Source organism: Anguilla rostrata, chromosome 3, assembly GCF_018555375.3.
Source record: "Anguilla rostrata isolate EN2019 chromosome 3, ASM1855537v3, whole genome shotgun sequence".
NCBI classification, from domain to species: Eukaryota; Metazoa; Chordata; class Actinopteri; order Anguilliformes; family Anguillidae; genus Anguilla; species Anguilla rostrata.
The window spans coordinates 42,481,908-42,508,054 of record NC_057935.1 but is presented as its reverse complement, the minus strand read 5'-3'; the positions used below and the strand labels follow the sequence as shown (position 1 = coordinate 42,508,054).

General features: G+C 39.3%; 2 protein-coding genes and 1 long non-coding RNA gene across 4 annotated transcripts in view; 1 reads left to right on the top strand and 2 right to left on the bottom strand.

The window, feature by feature from the left end:
* Positions 1-1,773: 1,773 nt before the first annotated feature.
* On the bottom strand, positions 1,774-23,174 carry LOC135250905 (interferon-induced GTP-binding protein Mx3-like). Its single transcript, XM_064327712.1, has 13 exons — positions 22,859-23,174; positions 19,778-20,004; positions 12,260-12,397; positions 10,196-10,350; positions 9,628-9,766; positions 8,996-9,194; positions 8,760-8,838; positions 8,376-8,498; positions 6,317-6,458; positions 5,743-5,901; positions 4,059-4,135; positions 3,212-3,451; positions 1,774-2,484 (listed from the first exon to the last, which is right to left on the bottom strand). The coding sequence occupies exons 2-13, from the start codon at positions 19,998-20,000 to the stop codon at positions 2,260-2,262; spliced, it is 1,899 nt and encodes a 632-aa protein (XP_064183782.1). The 5' UTR covers positions 20,001-20,004; positions 22,859-23,174; the 3' UTR covers positions 1,774-2,259.
* LOC135250907 (uncharacterized) lies at positions 21,627-24,773 on the top strand. The gene is made up of 2 exons (XR_010329043.1): positions 21,627-21,735; positions 23,735-24,773. It is a non-coding gene; the product is annotated as an uncharacterized LOC135250907 (long non-coding RNA).
* Positions 23,366-26,147, bottom strand: part of LOC135250906 (interferon-induced GTP-binding protein Mx3-like) — a 71,297-nt gene continuing 68,515 nt past the window's right edge. For both annotated transcript variants that reach the window (XM_064327713.1, XM_064327714.1), the window contains 3 exons: positions 25,260-25,336; positions 24,260-24,478; positions 23,366-23,830 (listed from right to left, as the gene is read on the bottom strand). In XM_064327713.1, coding sequence (XP_064183783.1) covers positions 23,606-23,830; positions 24,260-24,478; positions 25,260-25,336 — 521 coding nt within the window. In that variant the 3' untranslated portion in view covers positions 23,366-23,605. The remainder of the gene's footprint in view (positions 23,831-24,259; positions 24,479-25,259; positions 25,337-26,147) is intronic.

Sequence of the window (26,147 nt, the reverse complement as noted above, 5' to 3'; positions counted from 1 at the left end):
TTTTTGCCCATTCCTCCTGACAAAACTGGTATAACTCAGTCAGGTTTGTGGGCTTCCTTGCTTGGACATGCTTTTTCATTTCAGTACACAAATTTTCTATGGAATTCAGGTCAGGCCTTTGTGATGGCCACTCCAATACTTTCACTTTGTTGTCTTTAAGTCATTTTGTTGCAACTGTGGATATATGCTTAGGATAATTGTCCTGCTGAAAGACCCAGTTGTGACCAAGTTTTAACTTTCTAGCTAATGTCTTGAGGTGTTGCTTCAGTATTTCTAGATAATCCTCCTTCCTCATGATGCCATCTATTTTCTGAAGTGCACCAGTCCTTTTTCCAGCAAAACATCCACAGACCATGATGCTGCCACCCCCATACTTAATGGACTGCATTTATACAGCGCTTTTATCCAAAGCGCTTTACAATTGATGCCTCGCCAGAGCAGTTAGGGGTTTGGGGTGAGGTGTCTTGCTCAAGGACACTTCGACAGGCCCAGGGCGGAGTTTGAACCAGCAACCCTCCGACTGCCAGACAATCGGTCTTACCTCCTGAGCTATGTTGCCCCCCTATGCTCCCAACTGTGAGCTATGTTGCTTCACAGTTGGGATGGTGTTTTTCGGATTAAAAGCCTCACCCTTTCTCCTCCATACATAGCGCTGATCATTATGGTCAAATCTGACCAGAGAACACTCCTCCAAAGGGCTAGGTGATCACCTGCAGACTTCCTTGCACGACAGCCTTTCAGGCCATAGTGATGTAGGATTCTCTTAATGGTGGATGTAGATGCTTTGATACCTGATGCCACCAACTCCTTCACCAGTTCCTTTGTTGTTGTCTTGGGGTTCAGTTGAACCTTTTGGACAAAAGTTCGTTCAGCCCTGGGAGTTCATTTGTGTCTCCTTCCTGAACAATGCAGTTTCTGTGTTGTCCCAAGGTTTTTACATTTGCATACAGTTGGTTGTACAGATGTTCATGATACCTTCAGTTGTTTGGAAATTGCTCCTAAGGTGGAACCGGACTTGTGGAGGTTTACTATTTTTTTTCTGAGGTCTTGGCTGAGTTGATTGGATTTTCCCATGGTATCAAGGGCTAAAAGGCAGTGACTCTAAAGGTAAGCCCTTAAATACAGCTACGGGTGCCAATTAACTCCTAATTATGAGTTGGCCAATCAAAAGCTTCTAAAAAGTAATTACATCGATTTCCGGAATCTTCCAGACTGTTTAAGGAGACAGTCAACTTGGTGTATGTAAACTTTTGACTCACTGGAATTCTGATATAGAGAATTAAAGCTGAAATAAATCTGTCTCTAATCGATTGTTTTAAAATGACCTCTGATGTGAACAAAGTAGATGCCCTAATTGACTTGCCAAAAGAAATGTATGGGAACATGAATTGTGCAGAGTTGTGAAAACTGAGTTTGAATATCTTTAGCCTATCTGCAGGGGTAACATAGCTCATAGGTAAGAGCAGTTGTCTGTTGCCGGTTTGATCCCCCGCTCTGGGCGTGTCAAAGTGTCCTTGAGCAAGACACCTAACCCCTAGTTACTCCCAATGAGTTGACTGGTACCTTGCATGGCAGCCTTTCACCGTTGGTGTGTGGGTGTGTGTGAATGGGTGAATGAGAGGCATCAATTGTATAGTGCTTTGGATAAAAGCGCTATATAAATGCAGTCCATTATCATTTACCATGCCTAGGTGTATGTAAATCTTTGGCCTCAACTGTAATTACAATTGACATGGTTGACAGTGACAGTTGAGTGCACAAGAATGAAAACACTTGGCAAGTAAAACTTTTTTATTTTGGGGGAAAGAATAGCAACAATTGACAACTGACAAACTGCTTGGAAATCTAATTCAAAATACTATAACGCTGAAACTTGTACACCCCAAGACCTTAATAAGTATGCAAATACAGAAGTCAACTTCAAACAAAACAGCAAGATACATGTATAGACATGTATAGCAAGACACTTCATTTATAATAGCAGTTTCATAACAGTCAGTTAATAACCAAAACAGTTCTTGCTGTACATGTCTATACCAGGAGTGTCAGGCTCGATGCTGAAGAACTGCAGTCTTTTTGTGTTTTGGTGCAATTTAACACTTAAGTGCTTACTTAACAGTACTTGTAGCTTATCCAGATCATATACTGGATGTTGATTGAAAAGAATGCACAAACACTTCATTTACACTGCAGCACTTCATTACTTAAAATGGACACCCCTGGTCTTGACTCCTGATGGAGGGGATATAGGCCACATATTTAAAACTCCAGCAGGTAGCTGCGTGCCTGAGTCAGGCGCTTCAGGCGACTCTGCAAAGCGGCTCTCTTGCTCCCGATGTCGTAGTCCTCCTTCAGCAGCAGCTCCACATTCTCCTTGTCCTGCAGCATCTGCAGCATCTCCCTCTGTAGCTGCGCAGCTGACTCTTGTAGCATCAGGTAGCGGATGACCAGCGGGATTTGGTCGGCTAGGCGCTGGCTGGCAATCTAGGGGGGACACACGATGAGGTCATGTGACAGAAGGTAGGCAGGACCTGCTATGAGAGGAGTCATGAGCTTGGAAAGAAAACCCAGGGGTTTATGAGGGGTGTGGACTGCTTGGTCTATAAACCTGTGGGTAGTCAGCTCTAAATTCATCTGAATTCATCCAGACCTTAAAATCCATACGTGAATTCAGCATAGTGTAAACTCATGCTGGTCTAAACTTGGTCTAAAAACCTGTGGGCGGTTGGCTCTAATCTCAGACTGAAAATTGCTGATGTTGCTTGGAAGAAAGAAGCTCAATCTGAATTCATCCAGGCCTTAAAATCCATCAGTACATTCAGCATGGTGTAAACTTAAAGCACAGCTATGATGTGATGCGCACCACCCAAAACTTTCCATTTTTCATGCATCCTTTTAGCAAATGCTGAAATCACTGAAGCAATATGTCTGGAACATTAACACATTTACACCAATGTAAAATGTAATGGTCATCAAATAAAAAAAACAGATTTTCTAGCAAATGTAACAGAATAAAAAACTAAACATATACCTGTACTGGCAGTCCAACTTAATTGTGGAGCCAGGGGAAACATTTCACAAACCAAGACTGGAATAAATTGTAGATGCTTCTTGCATAAATACTACATAGCGACATTTGGCCAAATTATTTCATTCACAAACGAGCAACATGTTGTTCGGTCCCACCCTTTTCAACCCTGGCCACACCCACTCTGTAATAGGCCTTGAGATGCGATGCCATTTCCTTCAGTGTGATATGGTAGTCAGCCTGGTAGACCAAGCTGCCTGTCTTGTTCTTCTTGTCTGGCGTCGCTGTGCTGGGTTTCTCTTCATCCAGGCTGTGGCTGTAGGTGCTGTCCTGGGTGTAGACGATCAGCTCCATCCTGAACTGGGTCCTCAGCATGGACTCTGCACTGGACTCTCTGTCCAGCTTGATGGCTTCTATTTTGGCCTGAGTGTGAGGAAGTCAGACGGTTATGCTGCTGAAATGGGTTTCCTGGTGACAGTCCTCCCCCGGCTAAAAAACATGACAGGGCCCACTAGCACCAACACAGCTGTCAGTCCAGTTGAGGCAAGGCAGTCGAGCTGATCATCAGCTGTTAAGAGATTATCTGGTGAGCGGTCCTGCCACAAGCGGACCACTTAAGTGCCGATTTGCTGAATGCTGGCGGGCTGACGGCTGTCTGAGATGCGACTGCTTGCTTGGCCATAATGGCTAAGGAGTTTGTGACTTTGTAACAGGTTGTAGCTTTGATTGCCAGTGTCAGGACACTGCAGTTCTTGCTTTTAGTCAGATGCTTAATTGCTTCCTTTCATATTAAAGACTACTGCACAAACAGCATTTAATAAGTGACTCCTTTGTAAATGAACCATAGCTTTCAGAATATCAAAATGTAAATTTCAATGTGAATGTACAAACTCTTTTGATGGCTTTGATGCTCCACAGAACGAAAGTATTGCTACACTGAAATAATCTGGTGCCACAAAAATTATGATTCTACAGCACTGAAATGAAAGAGAAGACAAATAATAAAAATCCATATCGAAATGTAATATACCTTGACAGATTTGAGCAGATTTGGGAACCCGTTAAAATGGTTTTGCGCCATCTGCACAAATCCCTTTCTCACAATGTCTGTAAAAATAATTCAGAACAGTTTTAGTGCACCTATTGGCATTACATTTATAAAAAAAAGAATTCACATCATGTAAAATGCTGCTCTCAAGTGTCGTAATACATGAGTATCCCTTAACTTATGGTCAACCTTCTAACCAAAAGGTCTAGCACCCATGCTTTGAATTGCTAATAGACATGTAATGCCATGATAATCAAGGCATTATAAATGATCTATGAAAGCTTCAGGAATAATTATATTTGCATAAAACATGAGCTTTTCCTTTAAGGTGATTAAGCCACAAAGTAATGTGAATAATAATATTTGATATGCAAGGTTTCTTCCCTCTGAGTCCACCAGTTGAGTTGTGCAGTCATTGTGTGGGAGGAGTGCATTTCATGCATAGCTGGCACTAAGCAACAGCAGAGACAAAACTACTGGCATTGCAGACGTGAATGAAATGAAGCAAGGATAGTTCCGCAGACTGAAACCATGCCTCCCTGGGCAACGCCATGGACAATTATGCGCTGCCCCTCTGGCCAGTCAGATCTGTGTTTAGCATCCACATTATCCACAACCCAGTGTCTTATCAGGACCACACACATTTAAGTGTACTGTTTTGTGTGGTGCTCAGCTTTGATTCACTATAGGGCACAATTGACCTGCTGCTGTCTTCATAATTGTGCCTAAATCATCAGCCACATATTTATGAGTACAGATGGACCAGTGATTAACAGGTGAATCCATTGCAGCTACAACTGTACACAGTGTCATATTTCTACACTGCAGAACAAGGCGGTTTGATCTTAAAAACAAAAAGCAGCTTGTGGCAACTTTAATACAGTGCCGTTTTGATTATGCCTTCTCTGTGTGGTGTGGTGGTCTGTCAAAAAATCTGAAAAACAAGATGCAGGTAGTGAAAAATAACATAATTCGATACTTGCTAAATGCTCCAAACAGCACGTTTGCGCAAATTAATTCAAAGCACTGAGCTTGCTACCGGTGGAGCAGCTAAAACTCAGCCACTTATATAACATTGTTAACGGTACAACACCTGAGTACCTGAGTTCACAAATTGTGATGGTTGTTACTCAACATGACCACAACACAATAGCCAGTATATGTAACTGTAAAGTACCCAGACTAAGTGTGATAGTGTGAAATGCAGCTCATTTCTTTATACCAGAATTGTACTGTGGAACAGCCTTCCAATGCATGTTAAGCTGACTCAGTATGGGGGTATCTTCAAAAAAAAGGTTACAGGTTTTCTATGGAGGAAGTTGGATGGTGGGCTGTAATACTATAGCATTGCATGGTTATAGAAGTTGTTTAATTATTGGCTGTGAAAAGTATCTATAAAGTATTTATGGTTTTCTGGTTTGCACTGTTGATTTACGTATATGTGCTGACGAATGCTATCACAATGATTGTGGAAGATTTATAATATTCCATCGAGGACCGTGTTGGAAACAAGTGCTGAACACTTAAACATGTTATCCTCTGAGCTGTACAATGTGTACATATTTTAACCCAAAAAATAAAATCAATCAATCAATCATTAGGCAACAGTGACTTGTTTCTTTTTTTTAGCCTTCACTGTTGGTTGCTGATACGTGGACAGTGTCACCTGTGACCCTCTTCAGTTTCTTCACAGCAGGCTCTTCCAGCTTTTTGAGCTGGTCTTTCACCAGAACCTCAAAGGTCTTGTAGTTGATGAAGCCAGGAAGCTCCCTCCCACGGTAATTGGCCTCAAAGTCATTCACTTCCTCATCAACCTGCTTTTGAACTGAAAAATCAATTATTACTTTATCAATCGATTAGTAAAAATGAAATATTATTATTATCATCAGTCATTTATTCATTTGGAAGATAGCCTTATCCATAGACTACGCTATCATGGTATGATCCATGACAAATGCTCTCACGCTGTATAGATGCAGTAATTGTTGAAATTCTGGGAGATAATAGGGGTTCCATGCTACATTGAAATTTGTTTTCAGTTCAGGGTTTGTTATTTTTTATCATTGTTTTACTGATCCTAATTGTGAATAGTGCATTGATGGAAGAATGGCAGACCCACCATACACTGTCTGTGGCTCACTAATCTGAATCGATAACTGCGTTCTGATACAAGACAGGGAATGACAGTCCATTTTAGTGTTGAGGAAACCTCACGCTCACATAGAACAAGGCGCACTCACAGCTGTGTCCAGAAACGTCGAGCTGTGCCTTCCACTCTCCAAACTCAGCCCTCAGGTCAGAGAAGAGATTGAGCTTGTACCCATTCTTCAGCTCCTCCCCAATGGTCAGGTTGATGATGTCCCGATTGAATGCTGCCACTTTCTGTGTGTGTATGGGGTGTGGGAATGGGGGGTGGGGAGAAGTATTCAGAAAATAAAATGTTTTGAAGACTCAGCATCTTGCAGACATCACACACAACGGCAACACTGCACTAGTATCAGCTACCTAACTGATGTTTACAAGGAAGAAAAGAGTAGCGTGTTGCAGCAAGACAAGAAAATGTAAAGACTGGAATAATCTTAGCATGGTATATACAAATATATTAAATGCCAAAATATTGGGACGGTGACACAATTGCTGCTGTCTTGGCTCTGTACGTGAGTACACTGGATTTGAAATAAAACTATGAATATGAGGTTAAAGTGCAGACTGTAAGGGTATTGACATCCGTACTGGGTAATCCGTCAAGGAATTACAGCCATTTTTGTACATAGTCCCCCAATTTAGGGGAGAAAAAGTAACTGTAGACATTAATATAATCTGAAATGAAGTAGTCGTATTTAGTACTTGGTTGTAAATCCTTTGCTTCGATGATTGGGTTATGCACGCACCCCCTCCTGTATGTTACACACAGAGGCAAGTACAAACAAGCATACAATGCCAAGATTACAGCGTTAAAGATTATTATTATGTATATAAAAAAATACACTATAATAAAAAACGTCATAATGGTTAGTCACAATATTGATCCAAATTAAATAATCACAATAATGACATAAATAAAAATGGATAATTATTTGACAATCTTGGCAATACACATCAGTATTCATGTGTCTGTCAAGACCCAGAGAAAACTCTGTAAAGATCATGCAGATCAAATATTTGAACTCTTGTTAAACACATCACAAGAAGAACATGGAAAAACATTACTTGTTGACTTTTCAGTTGTTAAATATTTGTGCATTCACTTGATTTACGCAGCCACATGGAGTACCAATGGTCACTCCATGTAAATAACCTCAAATTAAAGTAGACAGTCTGCACTTTAACCTCTCTTTGTTGTTTTATTTCAAATCCAATGTGCTGGAATACAGTACCAACATTTTGCATTTAACTGTATACATAAGTAGAACCTTAGAGGGATACCAAAGATACCAACCTCGTAGTTTTTATTCGATAATTAAAAAATATTAGCAGTAATGAAAATGCATAAGATGTAGGTGCACTATACTATACAATAAAAAACGTATTTACTATTAAGAAAAAATCACATGTGAGAAGCACATGTGAACACCTCAACATGTGAGTACACATGTGAAATATAAAAATAACCCCACTTATAAGATGAGAGCGGGAAAAGGTAACCAATGCTATTTATTTCAATTCACGTTTTGTTTTCACACGTGATAATTGTAGTTTACATTTGGAAAAGTCCCATGTGGAATTCCCATTTGAAGTTCATAATTTCATGACACATTTTGTTTTCACATGAGTAAATTGTAACTCACATGTGAAACAAGCCAATCATATGCGATCATATGTAATTAACATGTGAAGATTTTCTTTTCTTGTGGAAATTTTCCCAGTTCATGGGACGTATTCTTTTCACATGTGATAATTTAACGTTAATGGAAATGTTCTTATCACGTGATTTTGTTCATGAGGGATATTCCATAACCTACATTCATATGTGTTTGAATCTCAAGGTTCTGCTATATATAAAATACACAGACATGATTTATTTACATATTAAATGTTAACTATTATCTGGTCACTACACATTGCAGTGTCAGCTCATCCTTCAGAGTTTGACATTTACATTCATACACACATCAAATCTAACTGCTTTGTGTGTCTATGTCTGTATTTGGTAATAAGCTTGTTGTAAGTATGCTCCTGCATGCCCTGACAGTCATCCCACAGTGATGGTGAACAAGCCTCAGAAACAGTTACCCTGCCTCATTACAACTCATAGCATTCCCTGTGTAATTAATGGTAACCCGGTGAACCCAAACTCACATTGATCAGGAAATACATCCTCTCTGCAGGCTCTGTGGGAGGTCCATCCCCGTACCTCTCCAAATCTGCTTGGGTCTCTGCCACCTTAGCCTCGATCTGCTCCTCTAACCTAGGCAGCGATTTCTACAGGTAATGGAAACACACCCAAGTGAGTGGTCACTGTATCTTCCACTTGTCCATGTGCCCGGATGTGTGCTTTCACCATTAGTAGTATAAGGCTGAACACCAGGAAAACTGACACTGTGGTCAGTTTGCTGAGAGAATAAGATAAGGCACAGCAGAATGTCACTGTTAGAACAGGACTCAAATGGTAAGAGTAAAAAATTAGAGCCTGTTATTAGTTTGTTGTTCTTCTCTCTGGGGTGGCAGTGAGAGTACTCCTACCTCAATGTGGTGCACCAGCTCCAAAGTCAGTTTCTCTGCTAACTTGGGGATGGTGGCAAAGCCTTCATCCAACAGGGTACTGCAGAAAAGACCCAGCCAAATTATTATTTTTTATTTATTTAAAGAGGGTAGACTAATGCTCGGCAGGGAACACTCAAGTAAATGTCTGTGATTTTGAAATAGAGAAGGCAGAAATCTGTTGTCATGAAAAGTACAAATTCAGCCAGATGACTGACCTGAAATGGGCGTGGTCTTGGAAGAAGGCCGTCTCCTTGTCAGTTGCCTCGCTCAGGGATACCCTGTCGATGATGTCCTTCTGACCCCGGCACTTCACGATCATGTAACCCTTAGTCAAATGGATGACCTCATTGTGGACAATGTCCACTACTGCTTCTTCTGTGCCCTTGTCGACCAGATCTGGCTTGGTCAAGATACCTGCCCATATTAGCAAATACAAAAACGAGAGGAAGAAGGCAGGGATGTCAGCAAAGAAGAAGACTATGTAACCCTGTAAAGGTGGATGTGTTTTCTTCCTTAAAACATCCCCCTTACTTTTCTATTATCTATTTTACCACTGTTTAACCAGGTAAGTTAATAAAGAACGCATCTCTCACAAGCAGAGGTAAGTGGAATCAAAGTGTAGAGGATGACTATGTGGTCAGATAAAGAGGGCAGTTTTGTTGGGGGGCACCTTACTGTAGACATTAATACTGTTTGCAAAGTTCTCAGTTAACACTGTATAAGGTGGCTCAGGAAACCACAGGTCACCAGTACTATCAAAACTTTATTCAAACATCATACTGCTCATGTTTACACAAAATGCCTGGACTAAAGCTGAAACACGCCATGGTGATTCAAATTCGCATACCCAGAGTCCTGTCTCCCTCAGGGTCCACTTCCTGTGCCATCTGCAGGGCCTCGGTTGTTGCTATGTCAACATTGCAGGGCACCACCACCAAATTTATGGTCTCCTGCTTTGTGATGAACTTCCTGATCAGTCTCTTGATCTGAAAAGAAGCGTTATTGTGCAATCATTGTAACTTTGCAAATCCTTTCCTATCTGCTTGGCCAATAGTAGTACTTTTAAGTATAAAATGAACATCTCCACAACTGTTCGTTGCTCTGGATAAGAGCATCTGCCAATTATTTCAGTATAGTGTAATGTAATATCCCAGCGAGCAAGCAGACAACTGTTACAATAGATATATAAAATGTGGCAGACCGATAGGCACTTGCTTGCTGGGATGTCTCCAAAACAAAACTTGCTTTGTTACTTTTTCGTGATACTATTCATTATACTTATTTTTGGTTCTAATCACTTTGTCCGTGTCCTATATTTGGAGAGGACACCATATACATCTCCTTATCCACAGATACAGAAACACAGCTGATGTGGGCAGATGTACAGATACATGTAAAAGGGCTGGAGCTCTCACTTGCTCCCCAATGTTCTCAGGCTGGCCCTTGACGGCAACCCTGGCGATGCCTGGCAGGTCGATGAGCGTGAGGTCAGGGACACCAGGGGAAGAGATCTCCAGGCTGATGAGGTCATCACTGATCCCCACCCCGACTCCCGCCATCTCGTCTTGAGCTGAAGCACAGGGGTTTCACATAGATTGTGATTGGCCATATCTAGCTACTGTTAAATTCCTTTAGAATGTTGTGTATCTCAGTGTTTCACTGTAGGCCTGTTTGTCTCTGATGCACAAGAATTTTCTTGCATGAATGTAAAAATAAATCGCATCAATTCAGATAAAATGAAACCAATGTCTACCTGAGCCTCTGAACAAAACAAGATCATAATTGTAGCAACATGGCCCCTCTTATGGCATTTGTTCCTTGTTCATAGCTAGCTGCGAAATGAGTCGTTTGTGCCAACTGGCACAAAAAAGTTAGCTAGCTGCCCTTGGAACACAGCTAGTTTCTGCTTTGGGCAGCTAAGTGCCACAAAAATGTAGCTAGTTAAACTAGCTAGGTCATAAGTGCTATGTTTTATTTTGCTCACTGGTTAAAATGGCAATTCAGTCTTGCGATTTGGCTTCACGTTAACATTTTTAACATCTGTAAAATTCTAGAAGAGCCCAGAGACATCCCAACAACGAAAATTAGTAATAAACCAAGGTTCTCATTCGTATCCCATACACTTTGAATCGCTTAAGTGCATTTATAAAAGCAACAATAAAAAAAGAAACACAGGCAATGTTTTACATAGAAACAACAGTTTCACATCCCTTTCTGCTGTTCAAAGCATATTACCTGTAGATAGTTAAACTAGCTGGACGTAAGGAACTTAAAATGCATTTTAATAAAGGGTTTGTGACCTAGCTAAATTAACTAGGTGCCATAGTATGGCAAGCCGTTTTAGCTTTAATTCATTTCTAGAGAATATCGCAAATACAATTCTAACTAGTTAGAATGCAAATTCTTGATATCAGAAATTCAATTGTAACTAGTTATAATTCAAGTGTTTTCTCCATTCATTTCAATGGGACCTTTCATTTTTGATATCAAGAATGGAATTTTAACTAGTTAAAATAGGACATTCTAATTAAAACTAGTTAAAATTATATTATTGATATCAAAAATTCCAATTTTAACTAATTAAAATTGAATTCCTGATATCAAGAATTCCCATTTTAAGTAGTTAAAATTGAATTCATGATATCAGAAATAGGTATTGTAACTAGTTGAAATTGATTGATTTTCTGATATCAGAAATTGGCGTTTTAACTAGGTCAATTTCCAACTCCCATTGAAATGAATGAGAAAAACCTTTAAATCTGACTATTTAAAATAGAATTTCCGATATCAAGAATTGGCATTTTAACTAGTTAAAATGTAATTTCCGATATCAATAATATGCATTTTAACCAGTTAAAATCGAATTTCTGATATCAGAAATACACATTATAACTAGTTACAATTTAATTTCTGATATCAACAATTTGCATTGTAACTAGTTAGAATTTGAATTTGTGATATCCTCTAGAAATGAATTAAAGCTAAAATGGCTTGCCATACCATAGTCACATCCAGCAAGCTTAACTAGGTTGCCTTTGTCAGGTAGCTAGTTTAATTAGCCAGATGTCATTTCCTATTGTAGCCACTAGCCAGTTTAACTAGGTAGCCTTTTTGCACAGCTAGTTGGCTTTTTGGCTAACTAGTTAGGTAATGTATACTGTTAATGTTAGGGGAGGGTATTTATAAGAAGTGCTGTAATTTCTACATGGTGAAACCAAAATGCATAAGAATTCCCTTTAATGTAAATTGTGAACCTGCAGTTTAACCACATATTATTTTTGTATATAAATCTGAAATTTGGGATTAAAGAGCAAAATCAAAAACAAAAAAGTCCCAAACATTATGGAGCTCACTGTACAGTTTGGTTAGCTTATTTCATTGATACACTTTCAGGAAATCCATAGAAAATGGGACACACATTTTCTTTCAATAAAGAGGAGAAAACTATGCCATGAAAAATGAGAGGAGGGTATCTACACCTTCTCTGATCATTTTCTCCACATCAGCAGGATCATACATCTCCTCTTCTTTGCCATTGTAGCTGATTTTGCCATGCCATGCCTCGTCCTCTTTCAACCTCTTCATCTTCAACTCCAGAGGACATCTCGTCACAATACCTGCAGAGAATTTGGGGTTGAGAGAAATAGACACAGTATGGAAAAGAACGCAGTGAAACATGAGGTGTGTTCATACATGCACATGTACAGTATGTGCCTTAATTCATCTGTGTGTGCATAAGACAGTATGTGTGCATGACTGTGAGTGTGTGTGTGTCTGCTTTCATTATATCATGGGTACACACTGACCTGAAAACAAATCAATTGCAAGGGGAACTGAGTTGTGGTGGGGACCTGAAATCGAGTCCGGGGATAAACCCTCCGTGAACAAAAGTGTGTGTGTGTGAGTGGGTGACAAGCCTCACAGTGTGTACACTCCCTCTGTGGTCAAGAAAAGTAATTACATGAATGGATACACTTGTTCACATGTAACATGAATGGAAAGTCTAAATGGTTGACCAATGAACAAATCAACAACACAATTTTTGCAGGGAGAATGCACATGTTTACTGTCTTGGTAATCAACATGTGCAATGCAGTGTAGCTTGCTGGTTATTTAAAATGAGATTGACTATTAAAATAATAATAATAATAATAATAATAATAATAATAATAATAATAAACTTTATTTATATAGCGCATTTCGAACACAAAGTGCCAATGTGCTTTACAAAAATGAGTCGATGAAATTGACAATAAAACACACGAAAGGACAATAAAATACACATATATGTAAAATAGCGATAAAATGATAACATAAAACAATCATAACAATAAATATATAAATAAATAACAAGAGAATTAAAAAATTACATTTTTCTCAGTTCCTAAGAGAATGCCCTTTTGTAGAGGTAAGTCTTCAGGTTTTTCTTAAAAATATCCACAGTCAGATTTCCTAATAGTCAAAGGAAGCTTATTTCACAGACTGGGGACATATGAACTAAATGCAGCCTCTCCATAGGTTTTAGTTCTAGACCGTGGAATGGACAATTGGACTAATAGGTCATTTATGTAGTTGGGGGCAAGTCTATGTATAGCTTCAAAAACCAATAAGAGCACCTTAAAATTGATTCTAAAGTCAACCGGCAGCCAGTGTAATGATTTTAAAATGGGTAATATGTTCAAATTTTTTTGCGTTCGTAAGTACCCTGGCTGTGGCATTTTGAACCAGTCTCAGTTTATTTATAACTTTTCTGGGAAGGCCAGTGAGTAAGGCATTACAATAATCAAGACGACTAGTTATACATGCGTGTGTTCACTTTTCTGCATCTTCTTGGGAAAGGAAGGGCTTAACTTTGGCAATGTTCTTCAGGTGGTGGAAAGCTGTTTTTGGTCACATTTCTAAAATAAGAATAAACTATTGTACAGTAAAATAGAATACATACAGCTAATAAAATGAACATGGACATATGAGATGGGGGATAATAAACCCCTCGGAAGATACGATCAACCACATTGTTGCTCACATGGACAAAACAGGATGAAGCCGATCAATGTGTCATTTTTTTTATAGGTGAGTGATATGTACAACTGTTGATCATAAGTTTAAAAAATAATTTAATGTAGCTTTGTAACACATGGGTGCTTCAGTTATTATTTTACATGCTGTCCTTTTCCTTGGTTTTGCTATCCAATCTACCGCAGCTCCTCTTAGATAGCTACTTAGACAGCTTGTGCTGAGGTAAGCTAAATATGCCAGCACACCATTTACGTAGCTAATAAATTATCTAGTTTACAGTAAATAGCTCTCAATTAGCTAGCTAGGTACAGTAATTCATAGACCTTTTATTATGCTTGGCATGGAAAACAATGCATGTTCAACATTAATTGTTCAGGCATTAGTTTTACACATCAATATAAAACATCAACTCAGGGCAACTGTACAAGCTCCTATTAGTTAGTCAGCAAGCTATAACTAATGCATTCTACTGCTCTGCCTAATGTTTCTAATATATCTTAGATCACATCAGCGTCACAACCAGTTAGTTTCAGCAAAATGAAAGTTGGCCACGATCTGCTTTTACACGTAAGCCACAAGATTGCTGAAACTTGCATTGTGCTGTCTTAGTTAACTGATTTAGAGTATCTTAAGTTGTAACTAACATTAGGTAGTCTGCAGAATTTATGACTTGGCTATCTTACGCTAACTTATACTGAATACACTAGCAAACCCTCTATCTGCAAGACCGATCAATAATTTATAGTAGGTCCAACTTAACTTAGCCATGTACAATAATTCATGCACTTTTTCTTATAGCTGGCATGGTAAACAGTGGAGCAAATTGTACTGTTTAAAATTAATTTTTCAGGTAAGAGTGTTACATTTCAGTATAATATGTATCATCCTGTCGCAGCTCCTATTAGTTAGGCCTTGTACACACTTGTGGTTTTAGTTTAGAAACGTTTCAGAAACATTCCAGTTGAGATGTTTTCATTGGCTTAACCTGTCCATACACATTACTCAAATGCATTCTGTGGTTTTTGAAACCTTAGAATGCAGTCCACACAGCATGTTTCCTTGACAGCATATTTGATCCTTTGCATAACTTGGTAACCATAGCAACATTTACAGTTGAACAAAATAAAATAAACAACATGGACCCATTTGTTGCTTTCCAAGTGTTTGCAACACGCATTTTCAGTCCAAGTTGAACCAGGATTGGCAGCCGTGATATAGATAAAATATTATTATAATAATAAAATAAATAAAAATGTTTCACTGTTAAGATATTTGAAATTCCTATGAAACTCTGTCATTATTTGTGATGCAAGGAAAATGATTCTACAGGGAGCTAGGTTTCGAAAATCGATCCTGTACTTGATTATGGATAAAACAAGGAAAAAGATTTTTGAAATGTTTTCAATTTCCAAAACCCCTGGTAGTGTGGAGCTGACGGTTCTAAGAAGCTGAAACGGTTTTTGAAATTGGTTTTAGTGCTATTGTGAATAAGACCTTTGTTAGCTAGAGCTAATGCTTGCTAGCGCTCCACCTACTCCTGCTCATCCATTGTTAGTTACAGCAAAATTGCAGTTTTACGTGTAGTTTACATGAGTTTAACCACAATTTTAAATAGCTCAAGTCAGCTAAATGTATTTACAAAATATACATTTGGTATAGTTTGTAAAGCAAGTTGAATATATTATATTGATAGTATTTCCCATGAAGCCTGACTTGTGGATTTACTATTTAGTATTTAATTTAAAGCAATTAATCACAATTTATTTTCCTTTATTCAGTCATTCGTTAATGCAGTTTGTATTATGTTTTTTTCTCCTTCTTAATACAGCATTGTTGCTTAAGGATTTATAAAAATATATATTGTTTCAATCCTTATTGCTTAAGAAATGATATTGTTTCAACATGGAACAGTGCAAATTCTCAGTTGTAGCCCAGGTGGCCCGAGGCACCAAATGTCAAGATTGGTTCAGAAGAACTTTACTGGCACAGTGCCCTGACCTCCATCCAAACCTTTGGGATGAATTGGAACGCCAACTGTGAGCCAGGCCAACATCAGTGCCTGACCTCACTAATGCTCTTGTGGCTGCATGGAAGCAAATTCCCGCAGCCATGTTCCAAAATCTTCTAATCGCTGTCTAACAGAGTAGGCTATACAGTATGCCTAAAACATGAATAGCAGTAGTCCCAGCAGCATTTGCAAACACTTAACAGGATTTTAACAATGATAAAGAAAAAATCTAGACGCAGTGGCCCATTATATATATATATATATATATATATATATATATATATATATATACATACACACATATATTCTTCTTGTTTGGTCATCGTAGGACTGACCCTGAAAGCAAGACATTTTCTCTTATCAATATGGCTTTGCTAATGTTTATTGTGCCTGTCAAGAGATAATTTACAGGCATTATGATAAAATATAAAAAATTTTAATCAGTGGTATGATAATGAAAATGTGCACTTGTGTAACGGTGGTGGTGAACGCAATAGCAGAGAAAGGCAGCAGGAGAATTTGATTCAGTTGAAAACAATAACAGACTTCAATGACTCAAATGAGCAACCCGAAAACAAAAAAAGCTTAAAACAAAAAACCAAACACTAGAGGCTATGTACAACGCAGAAAGCAACTGATCATAGCTCTGCCAGCACGGAGCAGCAGGCATTATGGCTCAAGACTCAGTGAGGATCAATGATACTAGGCTGAATAAATGCCACAACTGATTAGCTCTCAACTGAAAACAGGTGAAACATATAATCACATAATTCAGAATTTGTGTTGATTTATGTCGCCCTCTGGCTACCAGCAGGAAGGGGTGCAGCTTGGATCCTTACAACTTGTATACATTTTTAGGAGGGACACTCATCTACAGATTAATCAAGCCAGCAAACATGTCATTGTGGGCCCAATATGGGCTTTCTGTGGGCAGTGTGGGCTAGGGTTAGCCCACAGAAAAACCCATACTGGCCTACTGTGGGTTAGCCCATCAAAGCCCCCATCAAAGTGCCACTGTTGGCCCCCTGTAAGCTTTCATTGGGCAGTATAGCCTTAGACTAGGCCCACAATGGGTTAGCTGGAGACAGTCCTGGCTCAGACTAGGCTATGTTAAAGTGTGAGGTGGTGTATTGAGTGGACCCAGGTTCAGACTACAAGACTGAGGCAGAGATGGTGGCAGGGAAAAAAGAAAGATTTAATCGAATTGATTAAAATAACAGAAACACTGAACAAGGCTAAACAAAGGGAAGGTAAAATAACCCAGAGATGAGACTCCAAAATAACAAAGGCTGTAACACCAAAAACAAAGACCTTAAACAGGAAACAAACAGGTAACAAAGAAACAAGTAATCTATCCAAAATACCAAACAGACAAAACTTTAGGAAGCAAAATAAGGGCTTTGACAAGAGCCCAGGAAAACTCAAGACTGAGCAAAGTCAGGAACAAAAGACATGGAATAAATAGAGAAAACCAAACAAGACACGGGTGGAACAGATGACACTTAGTGAGGCTGAGTAATCAGGACAGACACAGGTGAAATAAAAGGTGAAGGGTGAGTACTGGCGGCATCTAGTGGATGATGCCGGAAGGACCTGGGTGAACCCTGACATAGAGGTTCCTCAGCGTGGTATTGTAAGACATTGTAGTCTACCAATAAATGAAGATCTTTGTTATTGAGAAAGCAGAAGTCGAGTACTATGCCATGGCATTGCATATGTCCTCAGACTCACAAACACATTCTGGTCACCTACCAGGAGCAACACTGTAAATTGCCACTCTCGAACACAGGCTAGTTACCATTATCAGATTGCCACCACCTATGAACTTCTCTTTTTTCTATTTTATTTATTTTGTGTTGCATGTTAATATGTTAAAAATATTATTTTATTTGTTTATTTTCATTAATTTCTTTATACACCTTATGGACACCACAGCAATGTCAGTCTTGAAGGTGTGGAGCTGAAACCAAAAAACTGATTACACCTGTAACAATTCAGAAAGCTATAGAGAAGGGTATGAACTAGGGCACAATGACAACAAAAAGATTGGTCAGATGCAGCACCTCAGGAGAACACTGACCCAACCACTAGAAAGTGCTTAAGTGCCTAAAATGTGCTTTGTCGGCCTGTTTATCTGTTCAGCTGTTGTGACTCATAATGTTAAATCAAACTTTCAGACAGCCCTGGATCATCTGCAACAGCAGATGTTGGGATGACACTGGCAGGAAATCCAAAAACAGAGCGAAACCATAATAAGTTCAATATGAAATCTTTTCTTCGTGTGGTTTTACATGGTCCTTATCTTGTCCTTACAATGCCCTCTTTGTTGTCTACTTATAACTTCTATTTTATAGTGGTTGGAGACCACGCACTGCCTCATTTTTCTGCATTTCTGTCCCAAAACACGGCACAGGGCAATGCTAAACTAGTATGGAATAAAATGACTGACAAGGCGGCGCATTTCTACCCGGCCAAGCATGCAGACATCCGAGAGAGCAGCTCTGAGTACAGAGCAACTGGGCATCAGATGTTTGCCAGGTATCTATGAAGAGAGCATAAAGCATGAAGGGACAGAAGCATGGGCAAGCAGGTTTTTTTATTTTTTATACTTGCCACCCAAATGTGTAAAGATCCGGTAACCACCCAAATCTGGAATGTTCAATTGTCTACAGCCACGTTCCATGCACAGATCAACCTGCAAATTCAGAAGAGCTGGGAAATCCACGGTTCTCCTCTGAAACGTTCTATCCCAGCAGCTGCTTCTTTTCACACCACATACCGAGCTAAGCTCACACAAAGTTTTTCGGAAGAAGTCCTTACATACGCGGCTTTAACATGCAGTAATACAAGCACCCTTATCGGCCAGTGCGGGTTGCCCAAGAGCAATGAAGCGCGGATCTCAATCCAACTGAATGCTCCCATACCCAGGGTGACGCAGGTGCCAATTGTGCATCGCCCTGTGGAGCTACCAGCTACAGTCAGCACTGGCACGGTTCAGATTTGATCTGAGGCCGTTAGACTCATCCATGCTATCAGCAACATAACCAACACCATCACCATTGCCACACACACCAATGCACAAAACAAACAAGCATAGGAAGAGTACACAAGATACACTGAAGAGTTGCAGAAGGAGTACAAGAAAGCAAAGCCCAATAACAGGCGCCTGCTTATGCATACTGAAAGAAACCTTCCAAACCAGGAGGGTGCGATGCCTTGACCAGGATAAATATGTCCCTTCGTTATAATGTAATAAACATGTTAGTGTTTCAATCGAAACACTGATGCGTTTAAATTGAAATTCTAAACGCTATTATGTGTTTAAAAAGTGTTATAGAAAAGTGTTTAGCTACTGTACAAATCTTAAACATTTGGTTTTACAGTGCACAAAAAACCAAATAAAACATAATAGAATCTTACAAGAAAATGCTTATGGGTTACATTACAATAATGGGAATTATACATGTAGTTTTAATGTTCTTGCATGGCTAGATGAAAGCACGGAAAATTCCACATGACTACTTGCGCAGGTGTGGTAAACTGGCTGGCGAAGCCGAATGTGAAGTAATGTGGACAAACTTGTATTCCTCTCCAACAACATGTTATACTATACCATGAGAAGAATACTACATACTAGATACTGTAGAATACTACATACCATGGGAAAGTAGACCAGTAAGACCAGTCCTCTACCCAGTGTGTAATATAGGGTAATCATTTGTTTTATTGTTGTGCAGGAAATGACTGAAGACAAACGTTTGCTTTTTCATCTTAAAGAATTAAAATCTTAAATTGTTTAATTTGTGTTCAAAGAGAAATACAGAAGTAGCCTACTATCCTTTTGACGACGAGATGTCAGTTATTATGTACAAAAACCTGAAAAGTGTGACTGTGTGCATTAATCAGGGAGTAAACAGTGTACTTACAATGCATAAAAACTAGAAAAGTGTGTGTGTATGTGTGTGTATCTTACCACTCCCCCTGGGCAGTGCCACCCCAGACAGGGCCTCCAGTACGGAGCTCTTGCCGGAGCTTTGGTCTCCGATCACAGCGATGGCGGGCAGAGCCAGGTCCTTCTCCACCCCCAGGGAGCGCAGGGAATCGATCAGGTCAATACAAGGACGCACCTTCTCTTCATAGTGCTGGTTTAGGGTGCTACCCATTTTATCCAGCTGATCTTCTGTTGAGTTTGTCATGTAGCTAGAACAAGAGGGAAGAAAGTTGAAGTATCCTGCAGATTAAAATATAGGGCGGATGAGCATGCTTAAAAATAGTGCATAGATTCAATCTGTAAAGTGTGAAATACTTTCTTTCTCATGAACGATGTTCATTCTGGATCCAGGTTAACAACGTCCACAGTTGTGGCCAATAGTGTTTAGTTGACTAACCTAGACCATGGCTGTGCTAACTTTGGTTGGGAGTCTGACAGGGTGATGCATAAGCCATCATCTGCATCTCACTTGGGCCGGCGGGAGGCGGGGGTTGTCAGTTCTCTCAATAATGTCATACATTGCTCAACAGTGCCTCCCCTGGTGGAACCAGGACTTCCAATCTGCCAATATCCAGAAGTGATGGCCACATATCTGTGTATGAATGTGTTTGCGGAATGAGTACAAGAACGAGTAGTTTTCATTGGAAACAACAAATTTAACTAATCACGTACAGGTGTGCACATTAATTCTTCATTGCAGAAGACATACCAGACTTGTTTGACGAACTGATCGTTCAACCCGTATGACATGACATTTCCTTATTATTCTTAATTTCATAGACAGATAACTAATTTGGAGCATTCTGTGTGCAAGCATTTTTTTGTCATTTGAATAAAAGGCCCGTTTAAACAAATAGGTTATATTTTATTTTTTATTTGTTGACTGTAATTAAGCACAACTCATTATGAATAAGGTTTAAGAAGGCATTGATTAAAGAAAAAAATGATCTGACGTAATTCCGCAAAACGAATGATATCTATCTTGTTTTATCAAAACCAAAAAATTAAACAAATGACTAGCCAATATTTTAAATTATACTTGTCATAGCATCGCCGAACTCTTCGCTTGCTGTTCATAGAGCACTTCCTGTGATTCCATTGACTCATGACTTTTACGTAGCAACTTCAATTTGACAAAATTATCAAAGATCAACTAATTTCACATCAATGCATTTTATCGACTACATTTTATGAGAAAACGATAGCCTGTATCTACTTAGCCAACGTAGCCTATATCAGCACGTTCTCTTTCAAGCAGCCATTAGCCTAGAACAAGTCACGGTAAAGAAATCAGCATCTAGGGCTAAAACAACACATTTAGGAAAATTTTGTGTAATAAAATGGCCATATCAAACACATTTTAAACACATTTCTTTCAAACTAAATTGTTTAGAATAAAATCGAAACGAAAACAAAATTTTGTTAAAAATTAGGGAAAGTGTTTGGTTCTTTGGCTATTAAATATTCTGTTTAATAGCCAAAGTTACGCTACTGATTCGGTGAACGAATCTTTTTAGTGAACTGATCCTACTGATTCAGTAGGCTACACTGAAATGAACTGTTTTGCCCTAATACCACATCTGTTGTTTACGGCGTTGTCGCCGTTTTTAGTACAGTCTGGCTTGATTGACAATCCCTTTATTCAGCGGATGAGAGTATAAGCTTTCTAACGATGTATAACATGTGTAATTCTGCTTTTTGAATAGCGTTTTATAGGTCAGCGTAACCGAAAATGTTCTCATCGACCATTCACTGCATTCACTATGTGGTAATGGAACTGGAATTTAGTGTAGATAGGGAAAAGCGCATGCGTGGAACACCAGACCGACGCGGCACAAGTCGGCAGCTGTCCGCGGAGGCGGAACGCGGAAAGTATGGAGCAGCCTGAAGAAGGGGAAGCTAAAAGGATAGCTACTTAGGTAGCGTTAATAAAATTGCAGGTAATTTAGCTAACGTTAGCTGTCATGTTTAAACCATTTATTTATTTTTTGCAGGCTCCGGTTAATTTCTGCATCAGCTTCACCAGAAGGCCCCAGCCAAATGCAAATACCGTTTTTCAGAAACCGTTATAACGTTGTCGCTACACTGAAGTAGCAAGCTAGAGCTAGACTAACGTAGGTAGACATAGGGTGCTAAAATAATCATTTGACATGCTTAAATCTAATGTTTTTAGCTAGCTACAGGCATTTTGTTAGCGTTTCAGGCCTCGACTGCATATTGTGGCGCCGATTGTTTTCCCCTCCGGTGAACGTGGATTTCAGAGCATGACGCGTTGCGCTCTGTCTTTATGCCAAGTTCTCAGGGAGTCCCAGCGCGAGAGAGCTACGAGGGGGAGGAAGAAGGAAGAAGTGCTCTCTGGGCGTCGTTGCTCTCGCAAATACGCTTTTGTAGTACTCTGAAGCTATGCATAAAATGCCGTCTGTAAAAATGCACAATACATGTCCTCCCCAATAAATTACGCATATGCGTCTGACTGTTCAGAAACACACGTGACGCTATTTGTAGCCAACGTTATGCCCCCATAAAATGGGGGACTATACCGTAACTTCTATATGGTGAAACCACAATGTATAGAATAAAAGCCGAGAATGTGCACTTGAACTACACGGAATCGTTTGAATACAATCTAAAATTGTGAACCAAATCAATAAAAATGTCCCTGTCCCAAACATTATGGCGCTCATTGGAATACGTTTATATCGCTGGTAAAGTTTAGGTTATTAGCCCTTAGTGCCGCTCGCTAGATTCCATGAGTAGGCTATGCACGGAAATGAATGAATACCGCAGCCTAGAGGAGTTCTAACCTACTTAATATCTGTTTTCGTTAATACTAATACTAGTAATATACGCAGTATTATTGGCCTATCACGTAATGCTCTCCTCATGGATTTTATTGGAGAAGAAGATGCGGGTGATCTTGAGATTTACATTGGCTAGTTATAGCCAAAGAGGGCACAGTATTATATAATTCTGTACTCATACATACCGATTCAATAATGTGCTATTAGGTCTAATCATAATCAGTAAGTTTTTCTCAGATTCTTACATCGGCTCATAACCTACCTGTTCTTCAAGTGATGCTGCTCCGAGCTTTCTTGTTCCGAAAGTGAAGAGCGGCTTTGAGCCGATTCCCCTAACTTGTCTAGGCGAGTGTGCTTTCGGGAAAACGAAACCTAATGAGAGCACACACTAATCCAGATATTTACACTGAATACAGTTATTTTCTGTGCTGCTTCACTTAATAATCGGGTTTCTTTCTAATTTTATTCTGTATTTTTGTTGTCGTAATTCGTTGGTTTTATCAAGTTGTTTTGCATTTTTTCATAGATGGTACAGATCCATTTTTGCACATGGTAAAATGCACAGCCCACGTTTGAAATTAATTTGCTGTTGTATGATTAATAATGCTGATTGTATGATTAATAATGATATGGATCAAATTTTCCACGTGTTGATTAGATCGGATTATTGCCCTCTGAACTGACACATTGATCCAGATAAATGTATCGTTACACCCCTAAAAAATAGCCCATATTAGTGCATTAAAAAAATTAATTACAATACGAACAGTTAAAAAAAAAATCTGTTTCATATTCCACATTCTTATTTGAGTAAGCAATTAATAAAATATATCAGTGACTTACAAGCTGTTAATTTTATGTGCGTAATTGTATGTGCAGTCTGAACTTTTCACATTAAGCACAAACTTGATAAATCTTGAAGCTAGTATAGGAAATAAGCACCTGTCCAGATATACACACACATTTTAGAAATGGAAGCATGGGAATGCAGTGCCATTCTTTCTCTGCCTCAGAAGAAATTGCTGATCTTTTTCTGGGCCAGCGTGAGGCGCTCCAGGCGGTTCTGCATGTCGATCCTCTTGCGGCTGACTTCCGACTCCTCGCGCAGGATCTCATTTACATTACTTCCATCCATCAGGTTAAGCATCTCCCTGCACAACATCCGGCCCGACTCCTTCAGCAGGAAGTAGCGGATCAGCATCGGCACCTGGTCAGCCAGCCGCTGGACAACAATCTGTGGAGCGGGGAAGGGAGGAAGGGATATTTTATGGGATTGGAAAACAATAATGTGTTTGTAATAATACACAGCCCTGGGCCATGTCTACTTTCAATTCGTCATGGGGGTGGGGGGGTTGGGGTCCGTTTTGAGCTTTTTAAACTTTTCTTATCAGACCACAGAACGTCTTTAGTAGTCAGAATGACATTAGACCTCATAAATTCATAATGCATTTCATCAGTGCATGATGGAATTGAAAACTGTCAGCATGAGTGGTGATCAACAGGATCTACAAGACAAACTTTGCAGGTTTTATTATTGCAGTAGAAAAACCATACATCTGCTGGAACTGTACATCATCTGAAGACTACCCAGTATAGAATGATCAACTGTTTAAACAACTTCAAACACGTCTACGTACTGCAGCAGGTCTTCTTCCTGACTCACCTCATAGTAGGCCTTGAGCATGGCCGGGTACTTGGACCTGCTATCGAAGTCTGCACAGTTACTGTCAGAAGCCTTCTCCCCGCCTGAAACCATGCATTCATTCAGGCTTTTGTAGTAGATGGCGTCCTGTGTGTAGACTAGCTGCTCCATTTCAAATTGTTCCAAGAGCCTCTCCTGCACCAGGGACTCCTGTGTTGACTGTATGTTGTCTATCTTGTTCTGGGGATGGTGGGGAGATCGAGGGGGAAAGAGCAATACGTTCAGAGCAGAGGGACCCAGACTTTTACATCACAAAATAACCACCCTGTGGTTTGACACATTTATCCAAAACATGTTACCACCTGCAGTGCAGTGGCAGTTTAACACATTAACACAAGTAGCATGTCTATATCATTATGACATTACATTATATTTTTAGGGTCATATGGCTGTTTATTTCATTAAACATGTTTAATTACTTTAATCATCTGTATGTATGGTTTCTTAATAAATTGAAAGGCTTACATATTTTTCATTCCAGACCCCAGTCTACAGTTTAGTTACATCAAATTCATCAGTTACTCTTTTATTATCACAATTATACATTCATCTTCAGAACTATTAATCTGAGGCTTTTTTGTGAGATTGAAAAGATAATTATAGGATCCAATGACAAAATAATCTGTGTCAAAAGACACTTCAGGAGTCCTGTAAAAAACTCATCCTACAAAGCGGACTTCAATTTTAAGAGTTTGGGTTTTGGATCAGCAGTAGCTAACCAAATCTAGGTCCTGGTGAAAGAGAGGGTTTTATTTCACCTTAAAATCAGCAACCAATTTAGACCCAAGAATCTAGGTGTGCAGTTAACTGTGTAATTCACTGTTTTAATTGATCAATTTCTGGTATGGTGTGTAGCAACAAAAACCAGCACACCTTGTGGTTCTACAGGACCAGGATTGGCCATACCTATTCTAGATTAATACAAGCGATAGAATAAAATGTTGCATGCTGTGTGATTTACCAATGAAACGCACTGAAGAAAAGGATAATTCATGAAGGAGGTTTTAGCCACGTCGGTAAACTGCTGCTGGACTGTTTCTGGTAATGAAACAACAATGAACACAAAACAATGAACACAGAAGTAACATTTTCACCCACTCACCCATACATGTGTTATGATGTCACAGAGCTGTAGAAATTAGGCCACTGCATGCACATATTATGATCTCACAGAACTTTACAAATCAGGGCACCCATACACACGCACAAATTATGATGACACAGAACTGCAGCAACCAGGGTGCCCGCAAACTGTGGAATGTTACTGTGGTCATAATTTATCTTACATAATATTAAAGAATTATAAGTCACATATAGTAGATTGTATAAAGATGTGGATAAAATGTATTTATTTATTTATTTATTTATTTATTTATTTATTTATTTATTTTCCCAGGAATTTGGGATTCAAAATTTTATGCAAGGGAGTCCTGGCCTAGACAGCAGCGCAAAAAGTTCCAAGTTAAAAAGCCCAACATGACAGTTAAAACAGACAGTCACATACATCAGATCATGAATTTACAGTGTTCAGCACCGCATGCGCATTCAGTGACCAAGTAGTCCTTAATCCTGTTTTTGCAAAATTCCATACTTATAAAATGGTCTAATTTAAGGTGCTGTAGCTCACAGCAGGATGAGGGACCCAAGTTCTTAAAAGGTTTTTCACCAAAAACAGCATGGGTTCAAGGGCTCAACAGAGAGTATCAGTGTCTTTTTGTTTTTTGACATCACTGTGCAACTTTTGCGCCATCTGATGGTGTGCAAAAAAATAACTTGTCCAGTCTTTGCAGGCAGAATATATTAGTCTTATCCTATCTGCCCCCTAGTGGTACAAGTGGTGAAATGTAGA

Bases quoted from the DNA above. Each gene is read 5' to 3' on its own strand.
- LOC135250905 (XM_064327712.1), bottom strand. From the start codon at position 20,000: ATGACAAACTCAACAGAAGATCAGCTGGATAAAATGGGTAGCACCCTA. The intron at 12,398-19,777 runs GTAAGATACACA...AATTCTCTGCAG, and splicing joins GGCACTGCCCAGGGGGAGTG to GTATTGTGACGAGATGTCCT. The intron at 6,459-8,375 runs GTGAGTTTGGGT...ATACACACACAG, and splicing joins GGATGTATTTCCTGATCAAT to AAAGTGGCAGCATTCAATCG.